General features: G+C 40.1%; 1 protein-coding gene across 7 annotated transcripts in view; it reads right to left on the bottom strand.

Moving 5' to 3' along the window:
• Positions 1-15465, bottom strand: part of arhgap21b (Rho GTPase activating protein 21b) — a 39084-nt gene that overhangs the window by 18693 nt on the left and 4926 nt on the right. For 4 of the 7 annotated variants that reach the window (XM_034234470.1, XM_034234472.1, XM_034234473.1 and 1 more), the window contains exons 3-7: positions 10676-10855; positions 10496-10517; positions 5654-5746; positions 4624-4702; positions 4495-4549 (exon numbers count right to left, since the gene is read on the bottom strand). In XM_034234470.1, coding sequence (XP_034090361.1) covers positions 4495-4549; positions 4624-4702; positions 5654-5746; positions 10496-10517; positions 10676-10855 — 429 coding nt within the window. Of the gene's footprint in view, positions 1-731; positions 1094-4494; positions 4550-4623; positions 4703-5653; positions 5747-9382; positions 9444-10495; positions 10518-10675; positions 10856-15465 lie in introns of those variants that run through there. The other 3 variants (XM_034234474.1, XM_034234477.1, XM_034234475.1) reach the window with 3 other exon arrangements.

Below are 15465 nucleotides of genomic sequence, written 5' to 3'. Positions count from 1 at the left end.
TAACAGACATGACAATGTAAACATGTACATTAAAGAATGCCCTACATGATAACAGGTGTCTTCATTCTCCCACCTTAGACTGACGGACTGTAAGCTCAGACAGACAGGAGGTCGCCATCCCTCATAGAACATGTGCTATATTTAGTCTGCCTGATTATCCTTCACGGAATGGAAGCCTTCACTATTTTTACTACAGATACTACTAAAATCATTTTCCATAAATGTACAATCAAACCATTCTATGGGCTGGTTAGCCTCCATACATTTGTCCGCTACTTGTAACGTACTGCAAATAAAACAAGGAAGAAGACGTGTAAAAGGTAGGAGGACTTTGATCTTGCTACCTGGTGTCATATTACAATCTTACATAAAGCTGTGTGTGTACCACAGCAATCAGTGCCAGGCTCTGTTCCTCCCTTAGTAAGCAACAAAGTTCAGAGGTCATTGGCATTTATCACACTAATAACATCTGGCATGGAAGAGGGCGAGGCTTCACTAAAATGCCAGCTTGGTGCCAACTCGAGTTCCCAATCTAACAGGTACTGCAGGCACAGTGCATCAGCCATTTCTACACATCTGAATCACCAGCTGACCAAACACGGCAACATAACAGAAATAATGAAAGAAAAACATCATGTAATGATGATGCTGACATGCATGACATATTTACAACGATGCATCAAGCACAACATGTAAACGTCAAATGGGTACCCAGTGTTCTGTTTGCTTACCAGATTAGTAGTTTCCAGAGAAAAAGGCTGCCATTACAGCATGTTAAAATGAGAGTGTCAAGAAATCAAGTGAGAGAAGAAGATGCCAGCAGAGCAAAAAAACACACATTATTTAAGAGAAAACAGCCACAGCAATGACAGGGCTTGGCATGCTAAAATGATACTGGAGCTGCAGCAGCAGTACAGAGGGATGAAGAAGCAGAGATGTAGCCGAGGTGTTACGACCTGCCTGTGCCAGTCTGTCCTGGATGAGGTGGCAGGAGCAGAATCTTGCCTCTCATGCTGCTGTTAAGTCTCCATGGTTCTATCCATCTTCAGCCAGAATATTACGCTAACTGAACAAGGTGCCTCCAGTCTCTCCCTCCCTCCCTCGCTCTGCTATTGCTCACATGACAGAAGCAGCAGCTGCTGATTATACATTCAGCTGTGATGGTACGGCCCCCGCTCCCACTCCTTCCTACTCCCTCCTTTCCCCTTAGCATCAACCTGTTCTAAACACAGAGCAGTCAGCTGATTTCATCTACTGCTTTCAGCTCATCATTCATGCTGTTTTTTCCCTGCTCAGTATTTCCTCTGCTTTACCGGCATTCAGTTCCCTCCCTTTTTGTACTCCCTGGATGTACTCGCTCTCCCTCTCTTTGCTAAGCAACTACTGTCTGTCTCCAAGCAGTAAGAGTGTGCTGCCTCCCACAGTGAAACGTCATCCTGCTAGCATCTCTCATAATCCTCTTGTTCTTATGGACAACCGTCATCGGGATATTCATATTCTTTTGTGTGGCTGCTGGCTATTTAAGGCGCAATTCTGTGGCCAGTGTTTTAACAACACACGTTTAGGATACAGTGGTCTGTGCGAATGGGTACAGAGGGAGAAATGGCAAGAGAAGGAGGAACTAACAGGGAAGGGGTGGAGTAACCCCCAATTGTCTAAAGAAAGAAAATGAACTGATAATAGATGTGAACAATATTACATCACTAATGATAGATGTAACTAAAAGTAATATAATATATATAGCATTCTTCTAAATGATTAATTGACCTATACCCATCAATTTAATAATGTTGATTCAATCTGGACATATAAGTATCCACAAGGGAAGACTTCAGGTAGAGCAAACAGCGAGGCTCTTTTATTAGATGATTCCTAAAGAGGCTGTCGGAACACAATGAGCCCCTGGGAGAAGATTCCGGAGCATCCTGACAAAGCACTTTGGGTATTTGCTAAAGATATGGTACAGATGAGTGCATCTCCACTATACTGAATGTGCAGAATGCTAACAGCAGCTTGCAGCATGCATAAATGGTTAATGATCTGAAGTGAGGGCTCCTCTCTGCACTGCAAATATTTGATGGGCATCCAAACTGTTTTGAAAACAAAATTGTCAAACTGTTTTAGTCAGTGCTCTGTTAGGACAAATGAAGAGGATGTGAACCCTAATAGGATTATAGGTGCATTATAAAAGCCAAACATCTATGATTATTGCGTAGTAGGACAATTCATACAATATATCGTTTATATTTACCTATATTATATGTTTTTTTATATATAAAAACACTGCTCCATCCTGCCAATACATTATTGACTGAAATACTTTAATGTAGTGAAATTGGAATGAAAACCAACATAACAATCTCTGCCTGAATTGATGAAAATACACAGCTTATATGTAAGAAGTGACAGCCACCAAATACATTAATAAAACATATAATAACATTAATAATACACATTTTCAAAACCTTTTTCTTGTTTTACTATGTTTCCTTTCTACTTCTAAGTGATGAATATGTTCAATAGTCTTAAGCTTAGCCATTTTACATTCTGCATTTTATGTGCACATCTGATGCTATTTTGAGTCATTTCCACTTTACATAAATGATCTACTCTGATGTGTTACAAGCAGCAACTGTATTAGTAAACTGCTTCTGGGGAAAGCAAGCATTAATAGAGCATTCATCATCGAAAGAGCATTTCGGTATAGGTCACCTGATGATTACACAGAAGTTCAAAGTAAAACATGACGTGTGTTGCACAACTATTTCATAGTTTGGTTTCTATTAAATGAGGTATGGTTAAGGAGGTCCTACACAGTGGTTGATGGTCTACATCAGGGATGGGCGAATTGATTTTACTTGTAGTACTGATAACGTCCACTAGACTCCTAGTTACGTCGAGAGCTGCGTACATGATTTCGTTCGGCAGCCAAATACAGCAAAATAATCTTTGACGCGTTTGTGTGTATTGTGTGTGTTTCCCGGGGAAACCCTCACAAGACACCGGCTGTTGTTATGCCTGCTGTGACGTCAAGTTACCGCTTGTAATTATGCCTTTACAATCTTAAAAGTTGTATTTATCATCTGAATTTGGCGAAACAAGTTTAACATTCTAAAAACCAAGACTTTGTTTATTTGAAATCAGATGAAAATAAACTGTCACGGACCCTGCCGTGTTATCTATGATTACTATACGCTTTTCATTCAGAATGTCAACGGGAGGGAGGGGGAGCGGCGCTGAGGAACAGCAGAGTGCGGGTTGACAGGTGTCTGTGTTGATGCAGAGACAGGCTACAAGTGTCTTAGCTAGGTTCAAGTTAGACTAATGTCTGGGTTAGTGTCATGTTAATGGTTCATCTTAATGCACACGCACTTTCCGTGCTTTCCAATAGTTTAAAATAGTTGTATTCCACTGTTATATAACCTGTTCAATACAAACATGCCACTTGTAAATATTAAATAAAATGTCTGTGAACTAATATTTGTTTAGTGAGCTTATTAGAGGATGTTCCCTGAAAGATTGTAAAATGTCAATGAAGATGTCAGACTTAGTATATTTGTTAATAATTACATACAATACATGGAATGTGTGTGTGTGTGTGTGTGTGTGTTCCAAGTGAATCTGCGGCCCCTTGGTGACCAGTACATACATGATGTGGCCCCCACCACCATCCAAGTTGCCCATCCCATGTCTACATCAATCAGACTCACATCACCCAAAATAACACTTATGTATAAGTCAATGACCAAAGAAATCTGACAAATGTTCTTGCTACCACTGAGGCTGTCACATGTAGCCCAATATGTGTGACGCTGGTCCATTTCGTCTGAGTGTGTTGAATACTTACGAATGCAGACAGAGAAATAAGCTCAACAACTTTGTTTACAACTCAGCTGTTTCATGTTTGTCTTTTCTATTTGAAGACGATTGATTTTTAGCTAAATACATTTTTACCTTTGTGTCTTTTGCAGAAGTCAAATTAGGCCATTTCAGTGGGACATTCAGGAGGAGTTTCACAGACAGGCTGCTCTGGCCTGATTAGGAGGCCTAGATAGAAAACTTATGGGATATGCAAGCTGTCATGCATCTCATGACTCTTGTCCCAAAACGAACTCCTTAAACTAGGGCAGCTATGTGCGATGGTAAATGGTGAATGGACTGTATTTATATAGCGCTTTATCCAGTCTTTACTAGCCCTCAAAGCGCTTTATATTCTACAAGTCATCATTCACCCATTCACACCTCATTCCTACAGAGCAGTGCCGTTTGCTCAAGTAAGCTAACATCCACAATCATTCACACACCGTTGGCCATGCCATCGGGAGCAACATGGGGTTAAGCATCTTTTCCAAGGAGACATCTACCACACGACCTCACAGCCACCGTTGCCCACAGAAGTTATTGTGGGACTGGACAAACAGAGTAATTTCTGTTAAAAAAACACCCATATTCATTTTTTGTATCCCACTTTGAAAATATGTTTGAGAAACTTACCAGTTGAAGTATATCCTCATCTTTTGGCATCACACAAAGTTCAAGAAAGTCACCACTGTTGGGGAACACAAAGAGATTTATAACAGAAAATGCACAGAATCATTCATACTCATTTATTTGAAAACTCACCTGTCTTGGATCAAGGATATAACCTCACAATAGGCCTTCCCAATGATGCTTGCTCCATTCACCTTCACTAATCGATCACCTAATAGATATTTTAAAAAAACAGCGGTAAGGCTATTAGTAACAGAGAGGTGTATTAGATTGAGAGCTGTCACCTGACGTTGACATCTACAGTTACCATGTGAAAGATTCCCTGTGTCCACGTAAAGGTGACCTATCATGCAAAATGCACTTTTGTACGTCTTTTATACATGAATATGTGTCCCCGGTGTTCCAGGGAACTCACCAAGTGTCAGAAAACACAACCCTCTCTCTTTTCCTCCATACCCAAATCTCTAAAAACGGGGCTGCAACGGATCTGATACAGACTGATCCAGATTTGAAATTGTTCTTACGTCAGAAACGGGAAGCTCCGCCTATATGGGCAACTCTCCACCTATCAGGGGAATGAGAGGTTGCGTGGGATGGTAACAGCATGGTAACATGATGCTCGTGCCTCGCCCCCCTCCTTTGCAGGGGGGCGTGGTCAGCTGCAGCTCATTTGCCACAGAATCAGCCCTTGCAAAAACAGGGCTGGAAAAGAACAAATAGAGCGAAATGAGGCATGGCTAAAATGCAGGATCTGTTTGGTATTTTGAAAAAAAAAAATCACAGACATGTTTTATATAGGTATGGCCCTACAATATATTATTCAAATATAGCATGATAGGTCCACTTTAAAAACATAAATTATTGGGGTATTTACCTAATTGAGAAGCACAAAAAAAGCACTTTCCTACAACTCCATGGCCTGTATTGCTTTACAGCGGAGCACTGTAAGGCAACTACTACAAACTGCACTCCTTGCATTTGTTTGTTCCTTTTTCTTACTACGCTCTAAACGTCAGTTCTGGAAATAGGGGAAGTTATTCCTGCTCTCAATGACATCAGTTACAGGATTGCGCTAGGCTTCTTGTAATGACATGACTTTGGAGCACCTGGAATCACATGTTAGAAGGTTTTGTTTAATGAAGGTTTGATCATTAAAACGTACCTGTGCAAAGCCCAGCTCCATGAGCAGGGCCACCTTCTTTGACTTGCTTCACGAAAATGGTGTCCATTGGTTCTAACCTATTCCGTTGTCTCCCTGATGACAAAAACAAGGTTATGATACATCACAAAACGAGAATATAGTGCAAACACATACAATCATACAACTAGAAAAGTAAACAAAATGTCAACAAGAGGAAGATTTCCCATGCAAAGAGCAGCGCATTGTTATATTTAAGATGTAGTTACAAATCTATAATATTAAAACAATGAAGAAAGGAAATCGTCAAATACCAATATCATATTTTGGTAAAACAAGCACTGTACTGAACTTGAAACGTGAAAAACAACAAAAACTAGACCTACAAATGTGAACCTGACTGAGGAGTAACAGTACAAGTAGAGGTTACACGACATGTAGGTGAGAAGAGAAAATGATTGTGTATGAGCATGAGAGCGAAACTGGGAGGTTTGTCACAAGATCTGGAGGCATGTGAATCAGAACAGAATGTGTTTGGGCCAACAGTTTCTATAAAGGCATGATCATGAATTAGATCACAGAAAAATAAATCTCCAAAGTGGAGAAATGGTGTGGTTTCAGGGAGGTGGATGAAAGCAGCAAGGAAACCTGTTTGCTCATGCTGCTCCTGTCTCCTAGCAGCTGCATGGCTGCCGGGAAGAAAACCAAGGAAAGAAAAGAAAGGGGGGTGGGTGAGAGAAAGAGACTGGGAGAAGGTAGAGTGACAGTGTGCTCAGCTGCACAACTCCCACTCGTTCCTTATAAACTGAGAAATAGCTCTGGGCACAGCCAAAGCGCTAAAATCCTTCAACAGTAGTTAACATTCTGGTGAGTCAGCGCAATGTGGCTCACAAACTAAAGGGGAAGGCCAGCATGAAAACAGGCGTGATGGTTTATAAAAATCAATTAAAAAGTTGTTAAAACATCCTGGTAAGATCATTCATATTGAGAGTTGAGAGTGAACCATTTTAAGTGTAAACTCCTGGATGTATGAGGAACATGATTTGTGTCCAAGCCATGTAAAAGCTTAACGGGGAGAGAAGCAAGCCGTTTACTTGACATTACTCAGTGATGAATCAATCAATAATAATCAGCAGTAAACTGTAAACCTTAAAAAACCTCACACACACACACACACACACACACACACACACACTTGGCCCCCATATTCTTGTACTTTCCACACACAAGATTACTCATGCAGAAACCCATCCTGGGGACTCACATTATGTCATTCGTATAGTCCCATACAGCTACAGCAGCAAGACATGCTCCCTCTGGTGGTTTACTATAGAAGTGCATCAATGTCTACACAATGGAGCTCTTTATAAAGTATTGCATGAGCCACGGTTAATATTCACATACACAACTCACTGCTTTTGCTACCTTGAAGAACATGAGATAATATAAGGAGCCCCAAGTAAATGTGCTCATATATTGATTCATTCTTCAACTTTCAATTAATACATGCTAAGTATACAATGGACCGTTTTATTTAAGTACTCTATAATCAAAATAAAAGGACGTATTGATTAACAAGGCTGCTCTGGGCAATGCATATATTGTTATTATTTATATTCTGAAGCACTACCCATCCCAAAATACCAAACATAAACTCACCACCTAACTAGTGCTGTTGGCTCCTAACCCAGTACCTACAATTAACTAGAACTTTGCTACTCTAGTTCAAATGCATGAAAACATTGCCAGGTTTTACTTTTACTATTTTAGTCAGTTGGCTTGGTTAAAACATAATTTACTTAAGTGTCAGGAGATTGCAAATTGACTATTTAAAAAAAAATACAGCAGAAAGTTTGCAGAGTAAAGGTTTAACTTAAAATAGCAAGCACACAACAAAGGTATCCATCAAAAGGTCTTGCCGCTTCAAAACTGAACATTGTTTGTGTAGTACAATGAGCACTTGCAGCTAAAGGCAGGTTAAATTACAGCCGTGATTGAGGTGAAAGAGTGAAGCATTGACAAGAGAACATTAGATCACAAGTGCACCCAAACTTGACCCCAGAGTTGTGACAGAGGAGCTCTGTCTTGAGAAGCAGGAGACTCTAATACAATAAGAGAATTGATGGTGCTGAAGACCAGTGTGTGGAGCGAAAACAGGGCCACTCTCATAAATCTGACCCAATGTTTTATTCATAAATCAATGTTTTGGCACATATTGCTTCAGAATAAGAAAACACTTCAGCTGAATGATCAGTTGGGTCAAAATGGCGATCAACACAATGATGGCATTTATCTTTTCAGCAAAGAAATGGTCAAAGTCAAGTCTACATGTTGCCCCAATGGTTTAGACTGTTAGACATTAACAACCACAAACAAAGTGGTTTGGGGCATTATTGTTGATTGATGAGTTCTTGTTTTTGACACCCTGCTGTGAATTAAAAAAAACTCCCAAGTGTCACCTGGAAGTAGTTTAATGGTGTTTCTATTGACTCTGCACCAATACTGACCCATCATATAAAAACATACAGGATCAAAAGAAATGTGTATCAGTCCACATTGATATACCAGCTCAACGTCCCACATGCTCGTGGTCTTTGTTAAAGCACTCTCTTGAGCTCCAATCTATTATCTTACCAAAACCTTTCTCTGCTTTCATGCAACAGTTCGCACAACGCCTTTATAAGAAACAGGTAGGTCAGGAAATTAGTACAATAAGTAACAAAAATAAATCTGTAAGTACACGAATATTTACGTCTCTATTTCTGCCCATTGGTATTCTATGGTTTTGTGACCAAGCAAGCCAAGTCTGGAATGAAATCGTCCCAGGTTTTCTTCTTTTTCCAATTCTGGCTTTTCGCCTGACAGCCCCTTTGTTCAGCATTATGCAACTCCCAGGACTATTTAATATTCTCTGGCTTAATAGGTCGGATCTCAAAGCTCAAGACTAAAAGGTTCTTTTGCAGCTTTTTAGTTTTTGTGTAAGATAAAATCATGACTGCTTTAATGAATCTGGCTTTCCTGTATGGTTGCATGAAGTTTACATTTGGACAATGAGCATCCACGTGTGTTGTTTCCAGAATATCCCTTTTGTTGAAAAAAAGAAAGAAAGCACAAAGTGGGTCACAAAAACAGTTCACATTTGGAACACCACAATACCATTTAACCGTGTGGATATGGGCGGCTTTAAGTGCTATTTCAAGCTGTCTCCATCGAGATAAAAAGCTATCGTGTCGTGGGCCTTGCTGGATATCTGGATATCAACTTTGATTTGATATCCGGGTTCATTTCCACAATTCACTGTGTACATACATCATATTCAGTCCAGTCAGGGTTTTAATTGAATGAAAGCTATCATTATCATTAGCACAGCACTGTAAACAGACATGGGTTGGCTATCATGTGCAGATGACCATGTGCACTCTGCTTTCTAATGGGCGGGGTCTCCATGTCCTACAACACATTATCTGTTCCAGCATACAGTTATCAACACACATCTACAGCTGGATGATACCGTGTTAAAACATGTTTGAGTTCAAAAGACTACTGTACGATCAGGTGACAAATATCTGAGCTTTACTCACTACAGGGTGTGAGTTATCAATTATGAATGCCTCTACCTTTTAGGTCAGCAAATAACATTAGTGATGCTTTTACTCAATACATTTTGTGGGAACATTTCTCAAAACTAAAAAGGACAGTAGAGACACAGGTTTTGCCATGTGTAATGAAAACAACGGTGTTATTTGTCCATACAATACTTCCTCAACATGTTCAAGATGAATCACAGTGGTGCTCTTCTGTACATTTCCTCCTCCTAAGATTATAAATGTGTAATAGAATTAGTGAAGTCCAAGTGGACACATTCCAGTGATAGCAATCTCCTCAAGGTCAACCAAAAGCAACAGACTGAGCTAAGTCCACAAACAAGTCACTGGGGTGGGGACACAAAGTAACAGTTAACTCAATCAAAGACAATACCTACAAAAACTAATCTAAAGGTTTGCTAATCTAAAATCGTCCTATTTGTGGAAGCCCGAGTAAAATACATATTTTCCTTCTTTCATGCAAAACCGTACACACACTTTTCAAGTTTAAAATCGCCTTTTCGGTCATCAGAAAGGGTTCAAATTAAATTCTATAATTTTGATCAAATTAAAAAGGGTCAAATTGTGATTATTATTATTATTTGATATGACACTGATCAAAATTTGACACCACAGATATACAAATCTAAAATGTCCTTTTCATATTCTCTCTGGATGCCAAGGCGAAACTAATTAGATCTGTCTTTTCCTGAAGCAAAAGATTTGTAATTAATTCTCTTTAAATAAAATAAGAATCACGTAAAATTCTGCATATTTTATTAAAAGAAATATCTGACCTTTGTGTTTGTGCAAAAATGTGTTAATATTTAAATATATGTTGCACACAGGATGTAAAGTACGTAATTGTTTATATAAGCTAAGCAACATGAACCTATGTCAGGGTGTTGGTGTGAGACGTGTCCTTTATGAGGAGAGAAAATAGAGCTTTATTAGAATAACAAGGGAAAGAGGATCGAACACCAACATGGAGGCCATCTCTTTCTGAAAGCCTTTTTATGGGGGAGAAAAGCAGCAAGAACAACAAGGTGAAACAATACGAAGAGGTGGGTCAGTGCAGGACAGAAGCAGGTGGTGCTGACCAAACCATTCATGCTTTCACAAAGGTCAGTGACACACAGAGCTACATTGTTCTAATCGCACAAGGAAGCAACATGAGCCAAAGAGTAGACGGATTAAGGGTCATTAGAAGTTAGGGGCACTGCTCTGACTCAGCAGAGCTGGAGGGAATGCATGAAGTGAAACAGCCAAGTGTTCTGCTTACCTCTGCGGCCATGATCTTCCTCCTGTAAAAACACAGAAATACTCAGGTGACTTTGTTGTTCACGGTCAGAGAATTCAAGTTCCAGGCTTTCTGTTGACTCAGTGTAATCTTATGTGATAAGCAAACAATACTCAGGTGAACGAAACTTAGGAAAGATAACAAACAAATACTGAAATGTACCGGAAAATGCACGGTGGACTCCGGTGGGTACACGATGAAGTGACGCAGGGTGAAGCCGAATCCATGGGAGGTGCGCCGCAGACACACGGTCTTAGGTCTCGGCCATGAGAACGCCTCCTCGTCTGTCGAGTATTGCGCTGCAGGGGAATCAGCCGAGTTCCTCCAATCTGGAGATTCATTCTACAAATGGAAAAAGATGGAGGACGGCGTTTAAATGTAGTCCTACTTTCAATGTCACACTGATAAGGGGATCTATGAGAATTGTTTTGAAAAAGTGAAATTATGAAAGTGTACATAATGCAATACGTATGTGCTCAAATCCAAAATAATTCCTTTAAGTACAAATACACACAAGTCATTCCCCATACACATATCAACAAATAACGATGTTATTATTTGTGTACATTTATACAGAGTTTTATTCATCAAAGGTGGACATGGTTTAGAAATGGATTTTGAAAACGGTATAGGCTGCTCAGTGTTTACAACAGTCTCCCATTTTCACAGCTGGAGTGTAGAGCATTTCAGGCTTCAGGGCTTTGGACACCCACCCCTGTGTTTACTGGCTATTTTTAGCCGCACGCCTTTGTGAAATCGTGTGTGCAGCAACACCCCCCCTCATTCAGGTCCCCCCATATCATATTCCCTGTTCCAGTACAACTTTCATGAACACCTATGCTCTAACACTCTTGTATTTCCACACTAGAAGAGGATTTTCCCCTCACCCTGTCTCAAACAAACCCTCCCCCCCATGAAGCATAGACTTTCCCCCCACAATGAGAGGAATTTGATGAGCTTGCATTTACGATATCTCCGCCTGGCCAGAAATGTTGAGTGAAATGTCAGAAAATCTGAGTAAATCACCAGCATGTTAACATAGCCAAAAGGATTTACAAGACTACTGTCTAATGGTGATTGATGCACAACTAAATCACAAAATATACTTATCTGACCCGTTTGTAAAATGTTATAAATGTATAAATCTGAAAAGCTCTCCCACTTGATTCAGCTGTTGCGGGGAGTAGTAAATGACCAGACCACATTTAAACAAAAATAATCATGAGCGAGTTTGTTCAAACCAACATACAACCACAATTGCCCCCATCCAATTACTCTGAGAAATGTCACGGGATAACCATCCAGCCTCACACTCAATGGGTCATTAGAAATAAAGTGTGTGCCTGGAGCTGTCGAGTTAAAGCATGTTTTAATGTACTCGCTTCACTGTGTTTTACTGCTTCTCAGCCACCACAGTTTGTTCTGCTTTTGAACCATATGCTTCTGAAAGAGGCAGGGGCATAAACTGTTTGGATCAAAGTGCATTTTAAGTAGCACCCGGAGCTGTTCAACACATACAAGAGTTCAAACATGCAAAGTGTATAGAGTCATAGTACTACAGTGGCTGGCTGGAACATAGAGCTGCAGGTGCAGTTGACACCCATGTATTTTAATGAGACTAGCAAAACAGGTTTTACTGTGCATAACCAAGATTTGGCTGTTCTTTGATACCAGCACTTTCTTTTTGAAGTGTGTATCTGTACGAGTCCTGGGTGCCTTCACGCCACTAGAAAACATTTCAATCAATACCCGGAGAAGTACTTGTGCTGATATGACAATAGATCAACTGAATGTTTGAAATGCCTGCATTGCTCCCCTCTGGTCTCCGGGGCAGGCCGATCCCGGTCCACTGGATCTGATTTAGCAGCCTGAGCACAGGGCGATCTCCAACTCTCTGATCTGTAATGTGGAGGACAGAAGGGGGTGTGGGCCTCCTGACAGGCACATGCCAAGCATTGTTATCATTGCCACTTGCATAGTTGATACTGTTGTGACATTCCAGGTCAATACATTCCAGACCCACATTTCCTTCATGGTTTCCCCTTTTCTCGAACAAAAAACAGCTATATTATAAAAGGACGAAGAACAAAGTCAGACTCTGGTATAAACCTGATGGACAAGATTCAAAATGCTTTGAAATAACCGTGACAAGAGGTCAAAAGAAAATCAATATACAAAAGGGAGAAAATTATGAGATTACTTTTAAAAAAAGGGCTTACAAAGAAGGAGCACGTGAAAGAGAAAAACCCACATCAAAACACACGCCGATTCCCTCCTGCCCACAAGTGAATGCCTTTCACCCATTTATGAATCACCAGAATGCCAGACTTATATTTGCACTGGGCGAGGCAGCTGGGAAAAGGTTTTCAGTAGGCATTTGTTCTCCTGCTGGATATCTATTGGATCCAAGCAGTGACCGCGTCTCAGAGTGGGAACACGCATTTCCACGCCCAGATTCCAGTGAGTCCCAAAACAGCAGAACAAACAATGTATGAATCCTTCAAACAAGTGCCTGTGTATAAAAACTGATATATAGGGGCTTATTCTTGTGTGCCATAAATCTGTGTTGTTTTCCAACAGTTGCCTAATTGCATTGCTAACTCCAGTTTGAGTGACATCTACTAAAGAAAATAAACATATTGCCGAGGTATTTAAAGGATTTACTGAGGCAAGTGAAAGTGAATCTATTTATAGCAACTTCTTGAGTTTGAATGAATGTGATTGTAGCGGAGAGCTGCAGACAGCAGCTGGGATCTGTTCAGCCTCATCCGGTTCAAACAACATCCCCAAATAATGAATAAACACCAAAACAACACTATCCAAGGGGGGGTTTTCTAACACTGGGGCTGTAGCCATTGTTTGAGTCTGTATTTGCAAAGATCAACAGATCAGGTGTTGCCAGGACAACTGGCATTTACATTTAAAAAGCAATGCTACATGGTATCAAATGGATATATCCACCACATGTTTTTAGAATGTACCAAACTGGCCATATGGTCAAATATAAAATGGTGTTCAAATGATTTTTCTAATGAAGTCAGGTGGTTTTGAGTAAAGAGTAAAGATGGGCAAAATAGCTTCAGTTCCCTGTCTGGAAGGCCTGTTTATCTGCAGGGTAAAGATGTGAAAATGTTCTTCAACTGATCAATTGATATTAATTATTTGGTGGACAAAATATTTGTTCCAGCCCTGTCCAGAGCATTTTATTTATTAGCTTTCACGCAGTACTCCTGTCTATTTCTCCAAACTGGGTGGATGCCGACAGCCATCTACTGTAGATAATACACTATGGATAAGTACCTCAAACAACCCCACATCAAAAACACCCAAATGCCCCCTTTACATGCCAGGAAAACCAATACTAACCAACTTCAGACATCTTAGGGGGGAAACTGTCCATGCACAGCTGTTTACACACCACAAATGTTGTTATCTAGAGGCTAGTTACACACTGTATAAGAACAGGAAATTCTACCTTGTTCATTTTAACAAATACCATGAAACCACACACTGCACGGCCTGTGTGTTTAAAAGCCTCTGCTGACATCACCAAATGACACATTACAAGCACCACATGACATCGGCTGCTCTAAAAAAAAATCCGACAAGTACACAGTCTTAAAATGTAAAGAAACCTAGTTCTCTGTGGGCTGCCAAATTCTACACCACATCCCGTCTAAACCAAGCACTTAACTGTGAAAAGCCTGAGCTAATGATACAGGGACACTGGGGAGACCTGGGTGTTCCAGTCCTGTAGCGCAAGACAAGGTTAGGGGCATCATTACTCAGTCCATGTGGGCCGTGGTGTGTGTCTTCTTCAAGCCACACTTCTAGTTGTAACATACAAACGGGAGGAAAACAAAAGTCCGTTGGCTGTTGTTCATGCAGGACTTTTGTTTTGAAGTTTGGCCTCTTTTCATGACATTATTCCGAGGGTCATCGTCTAAAGAACGAGACTTTTAAAATTGCCTGGTGGTTCTGTAACATTAACACAAAAACTGATATCTACATTCATAATGTGGGTTTCAAAGAGCTGCATTATATATCATTGTATGTATTGTCATAGCATGATAAATAATAATGAAAATACATTACGAGAGTTATTGAGTCACTAAAAGGGGATCAGTAGAAGACCGTATTTTAAAATTGTAATTTACTCTCAGTTTTTTGTATTGGTGTCTTTGGAGTTCAGTTTGATATTCAATGTGTGCAATAAAACAATGTTGGAAACAAGTAGCTTTAAATTTGATTTGAATAGAATAAGCAATTTGTTGCATTCAAGCAGTACATCAAAAGAAGCAGAAAGACATAGCAATGGTAGTGTCAGAGGGACTGCAAGCAGTGTTCCAGTCTTTATGACCCCTCAAAGTGATTTTACATATACAAGTCAGCATTCACCCATTCACACACATTCATGGTAGTCTTACAAGAGGCCACCTGCTGAGGGAAACTGCCTGTTGTCCCTTGCTGTAGGGAGCGACTTGGGTGTAAGTATCTAATCCAATTTACAGAACATTTATACCTAATTAAACACTGTAACAATTTCGATTTTTGCTCTTTATGTGGTCTTTTATAGTGCCGCCAAGCTGCCCATCTACCACGTGCATGAGACTGCAGAGTAAAGAAGTAAAACAGTGCATTGTCTACAGCGAAATGTAGCCAGGAGACTTGACTGCTTATACAGCCCACTCTCATCTGTGAGAGGAAATTACAGATGCTTTTGGTTTCCTTAGGAGAAAGATTTAAAACAAAAAACAGCTGTTAGCTTATATCTCGCACATTTTAGCTTTGTTAAATGTGTACAATGAATGCTTACTGACTTGTAAAGAGGTTCGTATTAAGCTTGTATAACATTTGAGCTTTAACCAAAGATATTAGTAGCATAGTTTTGCCAACACCAAACATCTCTAACCCGTCATATTGCTTAAAAGGATTTAGCAGGATTGAGTAAA

This window comes from Gymnodraco acuticeps, unplaced genomic scaffold, assembly GCF_902827175.1.
Source record: "Gymnodraco acuticeps unplaced genomic scaffold, fGymAcu1.1, whole genome shotgun sequence".
Classification (NCBI taxonomy): Eukaryota; Metazoa; Chordata; class Actinopteri; order Perciformes; family Bathydraconidae; genus Gymnodraco; species Gymnodraco acuticeps.
The sequence above is the reverse complement of the archived record's forward strand: the minus strand, read 5'-3'. Positions and strand labels throughout refer to the sequence as shown.